Source organism: Eutrema salsugineum, unplaced genomic scaffold (genome assembly GCF_000478725.1).
Source record: "Eutrema salsugineum unplaced genomic scaffold, Eutsalg1_0 scaffold_2, whole genome shotgun sequence".
In the NCBI taxonomy this organism is placed as follows: Eukaryota; Viridiplantae; Streptophyta; class Magnoliopsida; order Brassicales; family Brassicaceae; genus Eutrema; species Eutrema salsugineum.
The window spans coordinates 18,285,243-18,305,321 of NW_006256829.1; the positions used below are offsets into that span (position 1 = coordinate 18,285,243).

The window sequence follows — 20,079 nt, forward strand, 5'->3', positions numbered from 1 at the left end:
ATATTCAAGTAAACATACAACAATATCAGTTGTCACATTGTGTTGACATATGTGACCAAATTTGAGTTGCTGTATATAAATGGATACAAAAGTTCTAATTTATACGGTTTAGAATAGTTTTCCTAAATGTGTAAGGTGGCTTCCTAAACTGCTCAGTCATTACATTAGCCCTTTAGCCCTCGAGTTTGTATATTCTTACAAGAAACTTACAGTTAGATTGAAGCCCTCTGGAGGTCCATCAATCCAAGATTGATCACGGTCAAACATATCAGAATCTGGAATCCCGGGCTTATTTGGCCACTTCAGAAGAGTTGGTTCCTCTTCAGCCATTTCTTCCTCGACATTCTCCTTGTCAACCTCTTCAGCAAGTTGATGCGTACTTGGCAACAAAACGATTCCAGCTTTCGCAGCTATATAAGACATGACAAAGTCCAACATTCAGGACCTTATGGAAATCAACAACGTATGAACACCTAAAGCGTATCATAGCATAATTAACACCTTCTATGAACTTATCGGCATTACTTGCATCTAAATCTTCCGAAGAAACATCTTCGGCAGCCTGGGTCAATGCCGTCCCGCAGGCTTCTGATAATGCAAGGCGTGATACACTATTGGCATCCTCTGTATCAGTAGAAGACAGGTTAAGACCTGCTTTGATATCATTGTTTCTAACCTCACAAAGAGCACCACGGCCAGCATTCTGATCCGCCCAAGTAACTGAACGATTAAGCTTTGTAGAGCCAGAAAATTTAAGGCATGATTAAGTTACTGTTTCACTTGAAGAATACACATCCTGATGGGTTTTCAGTCCCTCGTAATATTCAGCTGCAAGGATTTTGTCACCATCTTCACAAGTAGCAGCATGGCATTCAACAACTTTTCTTCTCAATTTTTCTGGTTTTGTCCTCAAGCCCTTCGAATTAGAACCAGAGGAGGATCCTGTTAGAGCATTTTTCCTGTCCAAAGTCTGACGACCTTCTACGTTACCACGTAGAAAGGTCTTCTGTTGCACATGGTGCCTCCTTAGAAACACTATATTCTACACTGTATCCCTCGCTAATAATAGCAGAACCCTCAAAACCTATCTCATCAAAACCTATCTCATCAAAACCACAATTCTCAATATTCTTCTCCATTTCGTGATCCTTTTAAAAACCTGCTTATGCAAAAGAAACTTCATTATCAGCCAGATAGAAAGAGTTAAGCGAGAAAAAGTAACATATACAGAGACATTTCTAAAAGATCTCTTGAAAGTAAGGCCTAACTAATTAACTATAAAGGAGTAGAAACTGACCGGGCATCAATCGTCTTCTGGAGGCATCTTGCTCTCTGTCTTCTTCTCTCCACGATTATCTGTTTCAGTTTCTCTACTCAGCCATCAAGACTCCATCGAAGTATAAAATCAATTTTATAAACTCTTAGAACTTTGCGATTGATTCTTGAATCAAATTCTCCAGGAAACGCCTCAGTATATTCATTGATTTTGGAGGAGCAGATTCCATTATTCAATTCGAAGGATCGCGATGATAAATTTTGACCCATCCAAGGGTGAAGAAGACGATCTCCATTTTCGAAAACTAGATTTTAACTCCGTAGGTCCGCACGAAAATGTTTTATTTTTTATTTCTAATATAAGTTGCATTTATTTTTTTGTTTAGATATAATTTATTTTTATTATTTATTTTTTTAAATAAAAAAATTGTTATAATATTTTAATTTTAAACAGTAAAATTTGTATATTAGTAGAATAAGAGTATACGTTAATTAAGTATACATTGATCTAATGTTAATTATAAACTTTGTTATTATGTGAATTTAGATTTACACATAAACAATCTATATATCTATGAATTTGCTAATTCATCCGTTTAGTTGTCTTAAATCATTTTTAATATCTTACATGTTTTGACAAACTAACCCGTATAAGACTATAATTATAATTGTATAACCCTATAAATATTTACTAATATGGAATATTTGGACCAATTGATTATGAAAAAATATAATAAGATATTTATTTACTATTTGTGCTATTAAAAATGTATATATATATATATATATATATATATAAACGGGCTAACCTGTTAGTTTAATTGTCTCAAATCATCTTAATATCTTATATGTTTTAATAAATTAACTCATGGACTTTAAATATATATATATATATATAACTCTTATCAGCTCGATCATATTATTGTATAATATAAATATTTATTAATCTCAAATATTTGATATTTTAGACCGATTGTTTATGATAAAATACGATAAAATATTTATTTACTATGCATTTTTATAAAAATATTATTTAAAGTAAAAATTTTAAATTAAATCTTTCCTGTATTTAAGAAATTCTAAAGTATTAAAATTATTATCTAAATTTTCGTAATAAAATTTAATTATAATTTTTTTTGAATTTTTTGAATTTAAATTAAATTGAATGCAAATTTTTGTAACTAAATTTAATTAAATTTCTAATAATTTAAAATTTAAATTAAAGATGACCTAGATTTTAGGAAATCTAAAAATATCTAAATTAATAACTAATTTTCGGAAATTAAATATAAAAATTAAATATAATATTATAAAAAAAAAACTTTGGGAGTGTTTGGATGCAAGCACTAAATGTGCTTCTGTTTTAATAGAATAGATCTATTTTTTGTCATTTTAATTTTTTAATTTTTTAATTTTTTAATCTTTAATAAATGCTAGTTTGGGTAGATTCCCAAATGAAGGGCTATGTTAGAAAACTTTTAGTTTCTTAAGACTATTCATTCAATTTCTCTAAAAATATTAATGTGTATTTAAATTTCAGAAATTGATGTGTGTTAAGAAATTTATTAGATATAAGTTTATGTATTAAATACTTTCGTAAACCAAATCATTGATTAATACGATGGCAACTTGGTTATGTGCACTGAAAATGTATAAAATGGTCCTGGGTTTGATATGCCCAAAAATCGATTTTCATTATTTTACCGAATATACGATTATATATAAAATACTTTATGGAAAAAAACAACTGATTATTAGAATGGCAATTTGGTTATGTGCATTGAAAATGTATAAAACAGTCCTGAGTTCAATATGCCCAGAAATCGATTTTCATTATTTACCGGATATACGATTAAATACTTTATGGAAAAAAAATAATTGATTATTAGAATGGCAACTTGGTTATGTGCATTAGAATGGCAACTTGGTTATTTGTGACCGCTTAAAGATGATTTTGCGACCAACACCTGAATTTGGGACTCATTTATTACAACTTAGCAACGCTTTTAATTGTATGCTTAACATTATCAAAATAGAAGTGGAAAATGTTAATTAAAACATTTGTACAGAGTTTAGAACTAAATAAAACAATAAAGCTTCATACTTGAAGTTAAACTTTCATATTCTACATTTTTTGCCAATTCTCACTAAATGTTTCGAATGTGCATAAGTCTTATAAGGAATGATTTGAAAATGTAGAAATCTTTCAAAAAATACTTAGCTTTCTTCATTTTGTTATTAAAATAGATTGTTATAGTGTTAAAATAGAAATAAGAATGATTGTGAGGTCTTGTTTTTGCCATTTTTTCATCTAAAAATTTAGGGTTTAGGGTATTGACTTGTGACTCTTCTCAATTAGTCCAACATTAGTTGCAATTTGTGACTGAATAGATATGATTTTGCAACTTCTTTTTGTAAAAATTTTTAGGACCATTGATGGTCCAAAGTTTTGAATTATTTGTTAATTTAAGCGGCAATTATTTCTCCCATTTTATTAATTGCGACTGAATCTTGCGACTCTTTTAAATCTCCTCCGTTAAAAACAAAGACAATACAAAAATCATTCTTCCTCGCTTAATCAAAATTCATTCTCATAACCCCGAAAACCCTAATCCTCTCTGCCTCTCTCGAAAACTCTCTCAAAATCTCTCTCAAATCATCTATCTCAAATCCCTCTCTCAAAATCTCTCTCAAATCCTTAATATCCAATCCTTAATCTCTCAAATCCTCTCTCGAAATCTTTCAAATCTCTAATCTCAAACCCGAATTAAAAACTCGAAATCTTTCGAATCCTTTCTAATGGCTTCAAAAAGAGGTAGATGATGAAGTGTTAAAGCCGGCGGTGGAGACCGTTTAAACTCCAGTGCAAGATCAAGCGGCGGAGTCGGCTCGTCGTCTCATGCCACCAACCGATCGTCGGACGAAGCGGAGGCGTCGGTGTTGCAGCATTCCAGACCACCGCCGGTTCTTCCTCAGCAGTATCCAGCAGCGACACAGAATCCGCCAGTCAAGATTCCCCAGCAACAACCGTGATGTGTGTTGTCGTGTGTTGAGAGGGTTGTCAAGTTTTACCCTAATTGAAATCAATAGCCGCAAGTGCACATCTGATCAATTGTAGTACTTAGGGATCGAATCCACAGGGAAGGAGGATCATTTCCTGCAAAAAGCCTTTGAAATAAGTTAAAGTAAGGAAGCCTAGAACAAAAACGGTTTAGTGGGGGTTTGGTAGTGTGTTTAAAATGTAAAAACGAAATATTAAAAGAGAATACGGAAATTAAATGACGTAATAACTAAACTTAATGAAAATGACTAAAAATGATAAAAACGGATATTCTAATGCTTAAATGAAAATGAACTAAAAAGGAAAGACAATATTGAACTAAAGCTTTAAAGAAAATCGGTGTAAATCAATAAGGAAGAAAGCGTTGGGGTTCACGGAAGTTTTCTCAGGGGTACGAACGATTCAAAACATTGCTAGAGAGGAAATTTTGTAAGATCTTAGCTTAAACTTTTCGAACTGGAGTCACGGACGTATGAATACGCCACTGTCGTGATCATAGACAACTATCTCTCTCAACCCTGACCAGTAGGTTTCCACTCTGGCCCTGGAAGAGAAGAGATGCATTATGTTTAAGACTCGTCCTAATTCACAAATCGCCCATAGGTAGGTTTCCACTCCTATGTTTGTTTTGCTCTCCCAAACTAGATCTGATACCTGATGAACACTTTCGTGTCACCAAGCATCTGGATCAGATTGTAGTTCATGACGCTACTCTCATGCAGTAAAAACGAATTCAGAAGAAAAAGTTCTAAGATTCGGCTCAAAAGCTCATGGAATCCTCATCGAACATATAAATCCCCATCGAAAATCCCTTAATCCCAACAATAAAACTACTCAGACAAAATAAACGAAATCAAAGACATAGTATTAAGAAGTAGAATAGAAAATCGAAATTGAAAAAGAAAGAACAAGGGTTCAAGAGAACAAATCTCTCTGTCCCTAAAAGCTAAAGCAAAAACAATAAAAGTATGAAGTAATGATAGATGATATTCGGTTACCCCCTTTCTAGGGCTCCTAAGACATGTATTTATAGTGCTCAAGACCTCTCTGGACGTCACTTAGGGTTTCTCCAAATGTGGGCTTCAGAAATGGACTTTTTGGGCTCGGAGGTTGAAGGCCGTGGTCGGGACAAGTGTGACCGCGGTGGATGAGTGGTTTGCCGCGGTCGGGATGCTCCTGACCGCGGGAAAATGCTTGTTGGCCGCGTGTGGAAGTGCTTGCCAGCTGGTTTACGGGACATCTTGCTCTTCGCGTATCTTTTGATTGAATTGTTGGATTGCTAAGCTGTAAAGTGCACTGGAAAGCTGATACTTCCATCTTTAAGGTCTCCAAATTTGAGCTGGATCAGACGGTGAGAAGGCCTTCAATCAGGGGTGAACTTCTGACAGTTTGACTCTGAGCTAAAATCTGGTTTTCTATCCATTTTGTTAAGCTTTTCCCCAAGTTACCTGAAAAGAGTTTTGGAACTACAAATACTATAAAAACGTAATAAAAGTACTTAAAAGCAATTAAAAACATAGAAAAAGCATTTCAAAACGATCCATAAAAGTGGTCAAAATACGGTGTTATCAAACCGCTCCCGGTTTATGTTCTCCAACTTCAACAGCCACCGCCTCCGCCTGTTTATGTTCTCCAATACCAACCGCCTCTTCAGAATCAAGAGCAGCAACCTCCTCAAAACAATCAACAACATCAACCGTCTCCTCTCGCTGTTAATCAAGAACCGGACTACCAACAGATGCTTGAAGATTTGTTGGCTCTTCCTGGCCGAGAACATCTACCCATCTTGAGTCCACATCCTCTACCCGATGTCCAAACCACATGGTTAGTGTTCTACACACAAATCCCAATTCGTTTTTGGTCTTTGCCTTGGTATATTTGACTTAGTATTTTTGTGTTATTGTGTTTGTATTTGGTTTAGTATTTTTGTCTCTGACTCTTTTGATTTTCATGTCAAGGTTTAACCGGGACAAAGGCAAATTTTCTCGGGTCATTTCTGGCATCTTCCGAAAGAAGTGTGATGGTCCTTACTACAGTTGGAAGAGAACGCCTATAGCTGTTCAAGAGAGAATTTCAGAACTTTTGCGGTAATGTCTTGCTTCTGTTTTCATTGTTTGATTGTGTTATCTCACTAATACATATTATTTTCATTGTTTTATCTCACTAATACATATTGATTCTCTTGTTTTAATGTGTAGCGGAAGTAAAATTGGGATCTCGGGCTGACCGACTTGGTCAAACAAGGATTCTTGAAGAGGGCCAAAAAAAGGATGAAAGATATTGTCTCTCAAGTTAAAAACTGTGGTGAGAGACCATCTTGGATTGCCTCAGAGCTTTGGACTGAAATGTGGGCTCATTGGGACACTCCCGATGCAATTGAGAGGAGCTCCACTGCATCACAGTGCCGTAACTCAAACCTTGGTAGACTTGGAGTCCACAAACATGTCTTCGGCCAGAAATCCCACTTGACAGTGCAACAGGAAATGGTAAAGGGTTATGAGTTTTTGGATTTTGAGTTTTTGGGTTTTCTTTTTGTCCGATGATTTGTCTTTGTTTCTATCATCATAGGAGGAAGCATTAGGGCGTCTCGTGTCTCTTGGTGAAGTGTTTATGAAAACATATACCAGAGCAGATGGCACATTCGTTGATCGAAAGGCTGAGAAGGTAGCTCAGGCGTATGAGAAGAACTTAGAAGAGCTTGTGAGTCAACTGGATGTGGACGGTCTAGACACTTCAGAGAATTCTTCCCAACAGTCCACACATCGAACCCTAACAGTTGAAGAAAAGGATGATATCTTCCTTAAGGTAATTTCGATTTTTTACTTCTTCTTAGCATTTTAATATGTTTCTTTCGAACAGAAATATACTTGATAATGATTATCTGGTTTTGATAATCATCTTCTCTTCTTTAGTTTCTTTGGACTTGATAATGTCTATGTCGTGGATTAGTTGCCGCTTGTGTTTTGTTCTGGTTCGTATTGGTTTTGTTTTGTGTTTTGATAGTGTTCATGTTGGATTTGATAGTGTTCTGGTTCATGTTGGTTTCGTTTTGTGTTTTGGTAATCATCTTCTCTTGTTTTGGCTCTTCTGTTTTTTGCTTCTTGTTGGTTCTTGTTGCCGCTTGGTTCTTGTTGGTTCATACATGAGTCGCTTGGTTCTTGTTGGTTCAGGGATGAGTTGCTTGATTCTTGTTGGTTAATCCTAAGATTTTTGCTGAGATCAGTTGTTGTTTTTGTTGTTGTTTTACTCTACTGAAATAGATGACAAGGGACACCCTTATGGACTTGGCGCAATTGGAGAGACAGTCACCGGGAAAAAAAAGGAAAGATACTTGTTATGCAAGCTCTTCCTCATCAATCCTAGAGATGCAAGAACAACTCAAAGCCGCTCGTCAAAAGATCGCCGAGCAAGAAGCTGAATATTCTCGACGTGATGAGGAGGCACAAGCTGCTCAGAAACACTTGGAGTTACTCTTCTCATATGTCAAAAACAAGGATCCCGTCTTTCCATCGTTTTTGGCTTCTCAAGCAAACACCACAGCAGCCACAACATCAGCAGCCACAACATCAACAGCCGCACCAGCCAATGCAACAGCCCCTGCACCAGCCACTGCACAAACCAATGAACCAGCCCCTACACCAGCTGCTCTCTCAAACGATTCCTCACCCGCACCAAACTCATAACTCTTAACTCTATGAATTAAACTTTTAAGTTTTATGTTCTTTTCTTTATGTCTTTTTTTTTGGACTAAGAAATCTATGTAACATATTTTGGGATTTGAAACTCTTTTTTGTTGACTAAACTATCAAGTTTTTAGTTCATATTCGTATTAATATTTTAATTTTAAGTTTTTTATAGTTAAATTTAGATTTAATTACTGTTTTAGATAATGACCATAATAAAATTAGTTGGTGTTGATATGTGAATATCGACAAGGGACAAAACAATAATTTAGATCGGAAGCTCGGTTTTATTAGATTGAATCAAGTGAAATACAACTGAGTTCGGTTATTTCAATAGGCAATAACGAACTAAGACTTAATGCGACTAAGAAGCTGTCGTAACGAGTTCTCAGTCTTTAAGTCTTCTTGGGAATAACTTGTGTTCTCTGATGTTGATTCGTCTCCCTTTATATATATCTCATAAGTCGGTCTTCAAGCACGCCTTAGACGATATGGGACCGAGAGGAATTTCCTTTTCTCTCGGTTCCTTTCCTTTTCTCTCTAAAGTTTCCTTTTTCCCTCAGGAAACTTTTCTATTTCGGCCGAGCTCAAGGAAACCTTCTATTCCTTTGAGAGGTTTCCCACCGACCTCGGCCTAATGGGCTATCTTCGGCCCATCTTCGCTCGGCCCATCTTCTCCCGGTACATCCTTTCGTAAACCGGGCTTACGGTTCGCCGATCTCAGTTTGTACCGGAGAAAACTGGGGTGCGGTTTTCACCTCCAACAGTTAGCCCCCCCTCAGTTCGGTGAAAGGAGGTGACTTTCAGTTGAACTCAATTCTTCGGTTATTGGATCACAAACTGAGCTCGGTAACTGTTGTCGTTTCGCATTTCCGGACGTTTCGCGCCTATCTTCAATGAGGCGCGTGAATTACGGGATTTTTCGCGAAAATCGAGGAACCCACGATTCCCACTGTGTATAAAGGGCAACTCTTCTTCTCGCATTCATTATTCTCGCCTCAAGCATATATAAGGTACGCCGCTCTCCCTTCTCTCTAGATTTCATTTCTCTCTCTAGTTTTTGTTCTTCGTTTTCTCTCGTTTCTTCAACTCTCGCCGCCGCGAACTCTTGATTTTTCCGATCAACCTTCAAACTTTCCGGTTGATCTTCAAACTGTTCTTTATTTCCTTCAAATCTTCTTTCCCAAACCCTAAAATGTCTTCCAGCTCTTCGATTAATTCTTCCTCGAATAAAATTCTTCCGGAAGACCACCGTGAGTCCTCGGAGCCGAGCTCCTCTTCTTCAAACCCTCAGCAGTCAAGTTCATCACGGGACGAAAGCAATCTTCCCCAATTAGTTCGTAAGAACTCTAGATCTGCAGAAGCTAGCAGCAGCCGTGCTAGAGTCAGAATTGAAGCTACCGAAGATCTGACTGCAGAGGCTCGTGAAACGGAGGCTCGGGCTGGACCGAACGTTGATGCTAACACCCCCGAGATCGAGGAGATCGAGGAAGAATTTCAGGGGGAGAACGTTGTTGATACTGAAGTCGACAACATTGAGGCGGTTATTCATGCTTCGCCACCACTTCCGAGGCGGAAAGTAGTTCGTCCCAACAACGTGCCCTCTTGTTCCCTTTCTCCTGGTGCCGTTCGAGCCGTGCTCGAGGCAAACGGGCTTGCGGACAAGATTATTTTCATCATTCCGGAGGCTAGAGATCGGCCGTGGGACGCTCCCGAAGGCTTCCTTTGCGTCTACCTGACGTACTTCACTCAGTGCGGGCTTTCTTTCCCCATTCCCTCTCGCCTACTGGGATACTGCAATCGGCGCGGCGTAGCTCTCACACAGGTGATGCCAGCCTCAATAACGAACTACGTTGGGTTCGTTTCCTTATGCGACGAGCTTGGCGAAGTACCATCGAGTCGAATTTTCGAAGACCTCTTCTCGGTCAATATCCATAAGTCCAAGGAGTGGTTCTTCGCCGCCAATGCCAAGCCGAAGAAGAATTTAGTTATGGGACCTAAGCCCAGTAAATTCAACGATTGGGAGTCCCAGTACTTCTATATTGAAATGAACGATCTCACCGTCAGCAATTCTGACATCGCAATTCAGTCGAATTGGAAGATTCCGATTGGTAGATTAGATGATTTCACACTTAGATAACTTTTGACTTTTACTGCTTGCTAACTCGACTTCGTCTTATTTTTGTAGGTCGTCATCTTCCGAGTCTCCTTCTCAACTCCGGACTCACCTCTGAGTTCGAAGAAGCATTCAGCGAAGCCGGTAAACGTCGTTGGCCGGAGGTTTGGGAAGAAATCCTACAACGCCGAGCTAAGAAAGCGGGTATGTTCATCGAATTCTATCTTTACTCACTTTATTCTGAATTTACTCCGAACTCCTCCTTAAACACATTTTCATTTCAGGCTCCGTTCGAGAACCAAAACCACGCAAGCCGAGAACTCGAGCTAGCAAGCCTCGAACCGCTCCCAAACGCCAATCACTGAAGACGCGAACTCAACGCTCCCGAGCTGCCAGGATGCTTTCCATTGACGAAATCCCAACTCTCTTTGATGAAGAGGAAACGGAGGTGGCTGAGCCGACCCCAGTCCTTGCTGCTGAACAGAACGAAGTGCAGCCAGAAGAGTTGCCACCTGCTGCGGGCTCACCTGATCAGGTTGATCAGAGGAAGACGAAGAAGAAGAAGTCTTCGAAGAAGAGTAAGAAAGCAGAGGACTCTTCTCGGGTGCAAGATACTCTCGCCGAGCTCGATCCACCGGCAGCTGTAGCGTCGGGCCTCGCGCTCTCGCAAGATCGAGCTGAAGCTTCACACTCCCGAAAAAGGCAAACCAGGGACCATGTCGAGGGCTCTCAAGAGCACGGGCCGGCTAAGAGAGTCCGAGTTTGTTTTGACTACGACGAGGAGACTCCTTTTGAGGAGAACGTAGATGCCTGCGCCGAGCTCTATCATAAGATCTCCTCGGAGGTACCTAGTCTTCCGTTGGTTCCCGAGCTCTGGTTTCCCAACATGTACAAGGGAATCGCTTACACGACTGCTGTGGTAATTTTACTTACCCCTTACAGACTTAGATATTCTTCCAAGTATGAGTTCTAATTCCTGTTTCAACTGTGCAGCTCGCCAGTCAGACCAATAACTTGGTCGCTGCATATGAAGTAGCCATGTTCGACGAACAAGTAAGGGTCTCCGAGCTCGAAGAAAGGATAGCCAAAGCAGAGGAGCGTCTCGCCACTGAGCTCCAAATCAACGAAACTCTGCACTCTCAAGTTGACTTGCTGAAAAAGGAGAGTGCAGAGCTGAAGGCGGTGAAAGACGAGCTCACCGAGGCCCAGATTTTACTCTCTAAAGAGTTCGAGAAGGACAAGGGACGGCTACAAGACATGGTGGTGCACTGGAAGAATCGAGCTAGGAGCGTTCACGCAACGGCTTGCGAACGCCTTGAGAAAGTTATTCGGAGTTTGGACGATGCTGATAGGGCTCGGAAGCCGTACCTGGTCTACAACCAGCTCACCGGGGTCCTCGGTTTCATCAAGCAGTTGCGGAGGAAGGGTCTGTACGAGGTCCCGCCAGAAATGGTTGCGGATATTGAAGCAAGGCATGCCAAGGCGCTGGAGGACTTCAAGGCGATCGATGCTTGCGTGCTCACTGAGGAGGACAAGAAGATGTCTCCGTTCGTAGAGGAAGATGACATTCCGGTCGCAAATGTGACCCAGAGCGCGCAAGATCCTGCGAGGGGTGAGCAGTTCGGCTCAAACGAGGACATACTCAACGCTGCTGCCTCGAAGACCATCTAATCTCTTCCTATTTTTCTTTTACTCTTCGAACTTAACTGCCCTTGCATGGGTTTCTTTTTGTAATTCTAATTCCGAGCCCTTGGTGGGTTCTGACTCTATTTGCCTCTCGGGGCTTTTTATTTTATGCGTTCGTTTTTCCTTCCTTCCTTGTCTTTAAAAGTTAGAAAAATCTTTCAAGTAGTAGATCGGCATCTAACCTTCGATTTAACTTTATGTCGTCGTTAAGATTTGCGATTAATGCTTAAGTATTAGATCGGTATATAGTAGATATTCGAACGTGATTATTATCTTTTGATAGCGAATTGCGATAATTCGGCTTACGTTTTGCGAGTGTTGTGAACTCGGCTTACGGTGCGAATCTGAGGAGTTCGGCTTATCGTGCGAGCGTATGAGCTCGGCCTGGGGAACCCAAGTGAATCGTTTCGTACTGGAAGAGTGAATTAGATTCGAACTCTTGTAAACGCACGAAACGAATTCAAGGTTTTTCTAAGTCGAACCTAAGTGCGCGAGATGTGCTCGGCTTATTATTCTTGGTGACTTAGAAATTTAACTGCGGGACTGGGCCCGGCTTTTGATATGTGGCTTAACCACGACACCATGTGGGTGCTCGCGAGACGGATCTCGGCTTTTAAGTTTGCATTCATGTGGAATGCTATCGAACAACTGGCCAGGAAGTCGATGTAAAGACAAGGAGTTCGGTCCCTTGTGATTTCGAACTAACACTTTGTCATATCTTGACAATAAAATTTTATTGATGTTATAGCTGGACTCGGTAACGAGCTGCCTACGTACCCTTTAAAGGGATCAAGCCATTCGTAGTTCTAAGTACAAAAGGGGTTTTCGCCCCGACTAAGTAGTTCGGAGGCTTTTTTTTTTTTTTTTTTTTTTTTGTTTTGGCGCTTCGAAACGAACTAGTAGTAGTATCGTTTGAGATGCATCGAGTTCCAAGATCGCGGGATCGGAGTTCCGTCTAACTTCATGAGTTGATAAACGTCGGGCTTAACGACCTTCATAATCTGATATGGTCCTTCCCAGTTCGCGCCAAGTTTTCCTGCGTTCTTCTCTTCGGTGTTTTGATAGACTTTACGAAGTACGAGGTCGCCGTCTTCGAAGTGACGGCCCTTAACTTTTTTATTGTAGTAACGAGCTGCAAGTTGTTGGTAATTCTGTATCCGGAGTAGTGCTCGTTCGCGATGTTCTTCGACTAAGTCAAGTGCGTCGATCATCATATTGTCGTTCGCCTCGGGTTGCTGGGTAAGCATAGTTCGGCGAATGCTTGGGACGTTAAGTTCGGCTGGACACATAGCTTCTGCGCCATACACAAGGAAGAAAGGTGACTGACCGGTTGAACGTCGCGGTGTCGTTCGGTGAGACCACAGGACGCCGTCGAGTTCGTCTGCCCACGTTCCCTTAGCGATATCGAGTCGTTTCTTCAGTCCGTCAATGATGGTCTTGTTCGTGGCTTCGGCTTGTCCGTTGCCTTGCGGATAACGCGGGATAGAGAAACTTAGTCGGATTTTCCACTTGGCGCAAAAATCTTGGAAAATTATCGAAGTGAACTGGGTTCCATTGTCCGTAACGATCTCGTACGGAACTCCGTGTCGACAGATGATGAACTTCTAGACGAACTTCTTGACGTCGATTCCATGGATCTCGGGGTATGCTTCGGCTTCAACCCATTTAGTGAAGTAATCTGTGACGACGAGGACGTACTGCTTCTGGGTCGTAGATCGGCGAAAAGGACCGATGATGTCCATTGCCCAGCGCATGAAAGGATATGGTGCGGTCGAGGTCATCAGGAGCTCGGTAGGAAGATTTATCATCGGACCATGACGTTGGCACTTCTCGCAACGTGCCATGTACTTCTCGCAATCAGAGAGCATAGTAGGCCAGTAATAGCCGGCTTTCTTGATCTTAAATGCCAAGGACCGAGCTCCGGAATGATTTCCTCCTTCTCCTTCGTGAATCTTTTGCATTACTTCCGCGATGTCGTTGCCGTGAACACAAGTCAAAAGTACACCAGAAGCGTCCCGTCTGAGAAGAGTACCTTTAATGACCACATACCGGGCTGCGCGAGCCTTAAGGCGCCGAGCTGCCCATTTATCTGCGGGAACGGTTCCATCTCCGATGTATCCCACGATTTCTAAGGACCAATCCTCGGGTTCGTCTTCTCCTTGGGCTTCAATATTAATGGGGACGTGCTGGCCTTCGGACTCGTCCTCGGATTCAGGCTCGTTATCGTTAAGCTCGTCCGTATCGTTGTCGCGATCGGGGTTGACCTCTTTAGGTTTCGTCTTTCGGGTGAGGGGTGGAGCACGGTTTGGCTGGGCTTCGTAGTCACGCCGTCTTGTAATGATATTGCAGTTCGGATCGTGCTCGATACTTGGTCGCTCGATTGCTGCAATCGGGATAGTTCGCCGAAGATCAGGATCGGAATTAGTCGCGAGTGCGGCTAAGGCGTCGGCGGTTGCATTCTCGTCTCGGGGTATCTTTGTAAGCTCGAAGGTGGAGAACTCTGAAGCAATATCCTTAAGAACTTTGAGATATGCGTCCATGCGGTTGTTCTTGGCCTCGTATTCGCCGTGAAACTGGTTGGCTACGAGTTGAGAATCACAATAGGAGTGTACGTGCTCGGCGCCGATACCTTTAGCGAGTCGTAGTCCGGCAATCAATGCTTCGTACTCGGCGTCGTTGTTGGATGCTGGGAAGCCGAGCCGAAATGACTGCTCGATTACTTCTCCTTCGGGTGACTTGAGACGTATTCCAACTCCGGATCCTTTATGGGATGATGAACCATCGGCGTGAAGAATCCAAGGTTGTACGACCGGATTATCTTCGACAAGCTCCGGTGGGAGTTCGACCAAGAAATCGGCCAGGACCCGAGACTTCGTTGCCGTTCTGTTCCGGTATTCGATGTCATATTCACTAAGTTCAATAACCCACTTAGCGAGTCGTCCGGACTGACTTGGGCTGTGAAGGAAAGTGCGAAGAGGGTGATCGGTCAAGACCACGATTGCGTGAGACTGGAAGTACGGGCGTAGTTTCCGTGCAGAAATAACCACGGCGAAGGCGAACTTCTCCAAAGTCGGATAACGATACTCCGATCTGTCGAGGGACTTGCTCGTGTAGAAAATCGGTTTTTGTTCTCCGCGGTCTTCTCGAACAAGAACGCTGCTAACTGCGAACTCCGAAATCGCGATGTAAAGATAAAGTGTCTCGGCGGTTTCTGGTTTGGACAGAACTGGCGGAGTGGACAGATATTCCTTTAGCTTGGCGAAGGCTTCTTCACACTTCTCGTTCCATTCGAGGTGCTTGTTACCGCGGAGAAGTTGGTAAAAGGGCAAGCACTTGTCCGTTGATCTAGATATGAATCTGTTAAGCGCCGCAATACGTCCGGTAAGTCGCTGAACTTTGCGTTTGGTTGTCGGCGAGGGGAGCTCAAGAATAGCGGCGATCTGCTTCGGATTAGCTTCAATGCCTCGCCGTGTGACGATATATCCGAGGAATTCTCCAGATGTTACGCCGAACGTGTACACTTAGTTGGATTAAGCTTCATACCATATTGATTCAAGATATCAAAGCATGTGCGAAGATGGCCGACGTGCTCGGAAGCGATGAGTGACTTTACGAGCATATCATCGATGTAGACTTCCATAGTTCGTCCGAGCTGGCTCGCGAACATCCGGTTTACCAGTCGTTGGTACGTTGCTCCAGCATTCTTCAGGCCGAATGGCATGACCTTGTAGCAATAGATGCCACGGTCTGTGATGAAGGATGTCTTCTCTCGGTCCTGCGGATGCATGAGAATCTGATTGTATCCGGAGAACGCATCCATGAATGAGAGTAGTTCGTTTCCGGCAGTTGCTTCCACAAGGCGATCGATATGAGGTAACGGAAAGCTATCTTTCGGACACGCTTTATTGAGGTCGGTGAAGTCGACGCAAATTCTCCATTTACCATTCTTCTTTTTCACGACCACAGGGTTTGCCAACCAATCTGGATACTTAACTTCGGTGATAGATCCAGCTTTGAGTAAGCGCTCGACCTCGTCATTCACGGCTTGCGCTTTCTCTGGCCCAAGTTTTCGGCATTTCTGTTTGATAGGCTTGTACGTCGGATCGATATTGAGCTCGTGGCACGCGATATGCGGGTCAATCCCGGGCATGTCTTCTACCGACCAAGCGAAGGTTGAGGTATGCTGTTTCAGGAAACGAATGAGTGGTTCACGGATGACTGGGTCGAGCTCGGCGCCAATTCCAACTTGACGCTCTGGCCTGAGTTTGTCAATGCTAACTTGAACGATTGATTCTTGCTTAGGCTTTGTCTTTTGGACGATGAGCTTGTCAGTTGGTCCGAACGAACTAATAACGCAAGCTTGGTTGGCCGAGTGGAGTCTACACTCGTTTATGTAGCACGATCGAGCAACGGCATGGTCTCCTCGGAGTGTGTACACACCGTCGGGGGTCGGGAACTTCAAGCATTGATGGTACGTCGAAGCGACCGCTTTCATTGCGTGCAGCCATGGCGTACCGAGAATAGCGTTGTAGATCGCCGGTTTGTCGAGGATAAGGAACTGGATCATCTTTGCGATTCCGCCGACGTAGATTGGGATTTTGACAGTGCCGGTCGTCATACAACGTTCTCCATCAAATCCGGTAAGTGGCTCGATGAACGGATCAATCCTATCTGACGCCAACTCGAGCTGGTCAAGTGCTTCCTTGAAGATAACGTTGACCGAACTGCCAGTATCGATCAGAATGCGGCTAACTTCGACGTCGTTGAGGAGTAGATCGACAACGAGAGCGTCATTATGCGGCTTGTGAATTCCGATCGTGTCAGCCTCGGTAAAGACCAAGGGCGTTCCCTTCGGCGGATCCTGCGGGGTTTTCGGTGTGCTAGCGGCTTGTGTGCTGTATTCCTTGATGGCTCGAACGGAATAACTGCAAGCTTCGATGGCCCCCATTATCATGTTGACACGTTTTCGCGCCTTAGGAGCATGATTCTCCGGAGCTCGGTCATCGCGATTCCGTTTCTGTTGCTCGGGCAAAGCAGGCGGATTCGGTGGCGGTGGTGGTAGTGTCGGTAAAGCCGGTGGAGTTGGTGGATCTTTGGCGAGATGTTCGTTGTTCGGTCGAGGCATCGAGAGTTGCCCACCGCTCTTAGGCGTATTTGAGCGTCGGAGTTCGTCGACCGAGATCAGCTCCTTGCGATACAGGCCGAGTAGATATTCTCGCAAATGCCTGCATTCTTCGGTGCTGTGGCCCCTACGGTTATGGAATTCGCAGAATAACGACTCGTCTTGGTCTTCTTCACCGCGGACCCATTTATTATTTCACTGCTTGCTTGGTTGTTGGATTGCGTTAGCATAGAGTTTCTTGCGGTTCTCGTATCCTCGACCGTATCCCGACTGCGGCTCGTTAGTCGCGGGTTTCAGACGTTCGGGTTGTTTTGTTGAGTGACTTTGCTCGTACGCAGCTTCTTCTTCTTCTTCAGCAATGTAAGTATTAGCTCGGTGTATCGCATCTTCTAACGTCTGCGGTGGGTTATGCGTAATCGCGCTTCGGAAACTGGTCTTTATCCGAGCTCCTTTCTGAAGGCATAAGAGAGCGGCTTCGTCGCTAATCGTGCAGTTGGCGACGATTGCCTTGAAGCGCTGGATGAAGTCGCGAAGGCTCTCGCTTGGTCCTTGAGCTACTTGCCAGAGCTCGGAGTTCTTGGTATTCTGTCCAATGAACATGGAGAAGTGCTTGACGAAGGCTGTCGTTAACTCTTTGTAGCTGTCGATTGAATTGGCTTCGAGCCGTGAGAACCAGTCGAGAGCTACTCCTCCCAGACTTTCCACAAATAGTTGGCACTGAACCGCGTCTCTTTCTTCGGCAGACTTAAACTGGTATCGGTTCATGCAGATGCCGAACGATGTCAGGAAGTGTCGAGGGTCAGAGTTGCCCTCGTAGATTTTCATCTTCAGTTTCTCCATGTGCTTGACCGGCGTCCCTGCGATGCGCGATGTGAAAGGAGTCTTCTGTGTTTCCTGAATGACGCGCTCGATCTCCGGGGCCGCGCTTGTGGCTTGATGTATTTTTGAGGTGATATCGCGAAGCTGTGCTTTCATCGCTTCAAACTCGGCGTCTCGGCTTGAATCCGGGGCTGGTGGGTTTGCTGACCCGACCGCGGCAGACCTCATAGTTCTGGTTGGATCTCCGTCGGCATTGAGATCGTCAATGATGTTCCGAACTCGGAGAGGAGTTCGTGTCTGACTGAGTTCGGCGATCTGTGCCGCCATCTGACTGAAACGTTCCTCGCTCCTTTTGTTGATGGCTTCGAACTGAGCAGTGAACATTTGGAGTAACAGGTCGGTTACGGCTGCGGGAGTTTGCTCGGCGGCAGTTCCGGTGTTTTCTCCAGGAGTTCCTCCCGTTTGCTCTGTTTGGGCGTTGATGTTATTTCCCCTGAGAGGGTTTTCTTCTTCGTGAACGTTGGATTGGTCTGCCATCGCTGATTCAATCTTTCCGAAGTCCGATCAAAAATCTGAGATATCTGTTTAAAGCCCCCTTCCTGGCGCGCCAATTGTTGATATGTGAATATCGACAAGGGACAAAACAGTAATTTAGATCGGAAGCTCGGTTTTATTAGATTGAATCAAGTGAAATACAACTGAGTTCGGTTATTTCAATAGGCAATAACGAACTAAGACTTAATGCGACTAAGAAGCTGTCGTAACGAGTTCTCAGTCTTTAAGTCTTCTTGGGAATAACTTGTGTTCTCTGATGTCGATTCGTCTCCCTTTATATATATCTCATAAGTCGGTCTTCAAGCACGCCTTAGACGATATGGGACCGAGAGGAATTTCCTTTTCTCTCGGTTCCTTTCCTTTTCTCTCCAAAGTTTCCTTTTTCCCTCAGGAAACTTTCCTATTTCGGCCGAGCTCAAGGAAACCTTCTATTCCTTTGAGAGGTTTCCCACCGACCTCGGCCTAATGGGCTATCTTCGGCCCATCTTCGCTCGGCCCATCTTCTCCCGGTACATCCCTTCGTAAACCGGGCTTACGGTTCGCCGATCTCAGTTTGTACCGGAGAAAACCGGGGTGCGGTTTTCACCTCCAACAGTTGGTAACAAGCGACGCATTTGTGACCAAAAAGGTATAACAATTGTCCTAAATCAGTCGCAAACTCAGAACCAATTTGCGACTCGATGAGAATTCAGTCACAAAGGTTTCGTCATTAAATAGTCGCAAATCAACGACTACATAAGGGTCGCAATTATACGACATCGGGAAAGAGTCAAACATTACTCGCTAAATATTATGTCACAATTTAGTCATTAATAAACAACCAATACGTGTCGTGGCACTTTTGTCGCTAATATACGACTACATTTCTATGTCATAAGTTAGTTGGTAATTTGCGTCTAATTTGCGACCGTTCAATTTTGCGACGAAATATTAGCGACTATTTCAAATAGTTCTTACATAGTCGTAAATAGGGTATTAGCGACCATTTAAGGACGATTTTCGTGGTTGCAAAGAGTGTGTTTTCTTGTAGTGGAAGTATTGTTGACCGTTCCAAGAAGCCGTAGGGAATGGTCCACAAATATCTGTATGTATCAACTCAAGGACTTCCGTAGCTCTATATGCACCTAGTTTCTTCTGTTTAGTCTGTTTTCCTTTAATGCAATCCAAACAGACATCACAATTTGTGAAGTCAATAGAACTCAATATAACATCTGGCACAAGTCGCTCAATTCTATTTCTAGAAATGTGACCTAAGCATTTGTGCCATAGAGTTCCTGAACTTGCATTTTCAAACTTTCGTTTAGTACCCCTTGATTCAACACTTAAACTTTCATCATGAGAAGTTACAGTGTCAAGCATATAAAGACTGTGATTTTTCATAAGTGTACAAGTTCCAATTAAAATTGAATTTAAAGACAAAGTAACTTTTCCATGCTCAGTTAGATAAGAATAACCAGATATGTCTAAATAAGAACCAAAAACCAAATTCCGTCTGAAAGACGGTAAAACAAAAGTATCTTTCAAATTCAAAAAATGACCAGTACTGAAGAATAATCTAAAATGCCCAATTGTCTCCACATCCACCGCAAAACCATCAGCCACATGAATGTGTCTTTCAGCTTCAGTTGGTTTTCGGTAGCTCAGGCAACCCTGTAATGAATCACTGATGTTAGTAGTTGCACCTGAGTCTAACCACCAAGTGTTTATGGGTACTTCAATTATGTTCACTTCAGAACATACCATAGCAAGGAACATACCTTTC

General features: G+C 42.7%; 3 protein-coding genes and 1 pseudogene across 3 annotated transcripts; 2 read left to right on the top strand and 2 right to left on the bottom strand.

Moving 5' to 3' along the window:
• Positions 1-68: 68 nt before the first annotated feature.
• On the bottom strand, positions 69-1,154 carry LOC112086772 (annotated as a pseudogene).
• Positions 1,155-6,681: 5,527 nt separating this feature from the next.
• Positions 6,682-8,019, top strand: LOC112086636. Its single transcript, XM_024155608.1, has 3 exons — positions 6,682-6,822; positions 6,905-7,141; positions 7,597-8,019. Exons 1-3 carry the CDS (start codon positions 6,682-6,684, stop codon positions 8,017-8,019), a joined length of 801 nt encoding a protein of 266 aa, XP_024011376.1.
• Positions 8,020-9,214: 1,195 nt separating this feature from the next.
• Positions 9,215-11,806, top strand: LOC112086637 (meiosis-specific protein ASY2-like). Its single transcript, XM_024155609.1, has 4 exons — positions 9,215-10,130; positions 10,208-10,339; positions 10,420-11,054; positions 11,129-11,806. The coding sequence occupies exons 1-4, from the start codon at positions 9,215-9,217 to the stop codon at positions 11,804-11,806; spliced, it is 2,361 nt and encodes a 786-aa protein (XP_024011377.1).
• A 911-nt stretch (positions 11,807-12,717) lies between these two features.
• Positions 12,718-16,946, bottom strand: LOC112086638. The gene is made up of 3 exons (XM_024155610.1): positions 15,365-16,946; positions 13,432-15,314; positions 12,718-13,329 (listed from the first exon to the last, which is right to left on the bottom strand). Exons 1-3 carry the CDS (start codon positions 16,944-16,946, stop codon positions 12,718-12,720), a joined length of 4,077 nt encoding a protein of 1,358 aa, XP_024011378.1.
• Positions 16,947-20,079: the final 3,133 nt, after the last annotated feature.

Coding starts and splice junctions, on each gene's coding strand:
- LOC112086636 (XM_024155608.1), top strand. CDS start 6,682: ATGTGGGCTCATTGGGACACTCCCGATGCAATTGAGAGGAGCTCCACT. Junction 6,823..6,904: donor TGACAGTGCAACAGGAAATG/GTAAAGGGTTAT, acceptor CTATCATCATAG/GAGGAAGCATTAGGGCGTCT. Junction 7,142..7,596: donor AGGATGATATCTTCCTTAAG/GTAATTTCGATT, acceptor CTACTGAAATAG/ATGACAAGGGACACCCTTAT.
- LOC112086637 (XM_024155609.1), top strand. CDS start 9,215: ATGTCTTCCAGCTCTTCGATTAATTCTTCCTCGAATAAAATTCTTCCG. Junction 10,340..10,419: donor ACGCCGAGCTAAGAAAGCGG/GTATGTTCATCG, acceptor TTTTCATTTCAG/GCTCCGTTCGAGAACCAAAA. Junction 11,055..11,128: donor TCGCTTACACGACTGCTGTG/GTAATTTTACTT, acceptor TCAACTGTGCAG/CTCGCCAGTCAGACCAATAA.
- LOC112086638 (XM_024155610.1), bottom strand. CDS start 16,946: ATGCCTCGACCGAACAACGAACATCTCGCCAAAGATCCACCAACTCCA. Junction 15,315..15,364: donor TGATATCTTGAATCAATATG/GTATGAAGCTTA, acceptor TAACATCTGGAG/AATTCCTCGGATATATCGTC. Junction 13,330..13,431: donor GAATCGACGTCAAGAAGTTC/GTCTAGAAGTTC, acceptor TTTTGCGCCAAG/TGGAAAATCCGACTAAGTTT.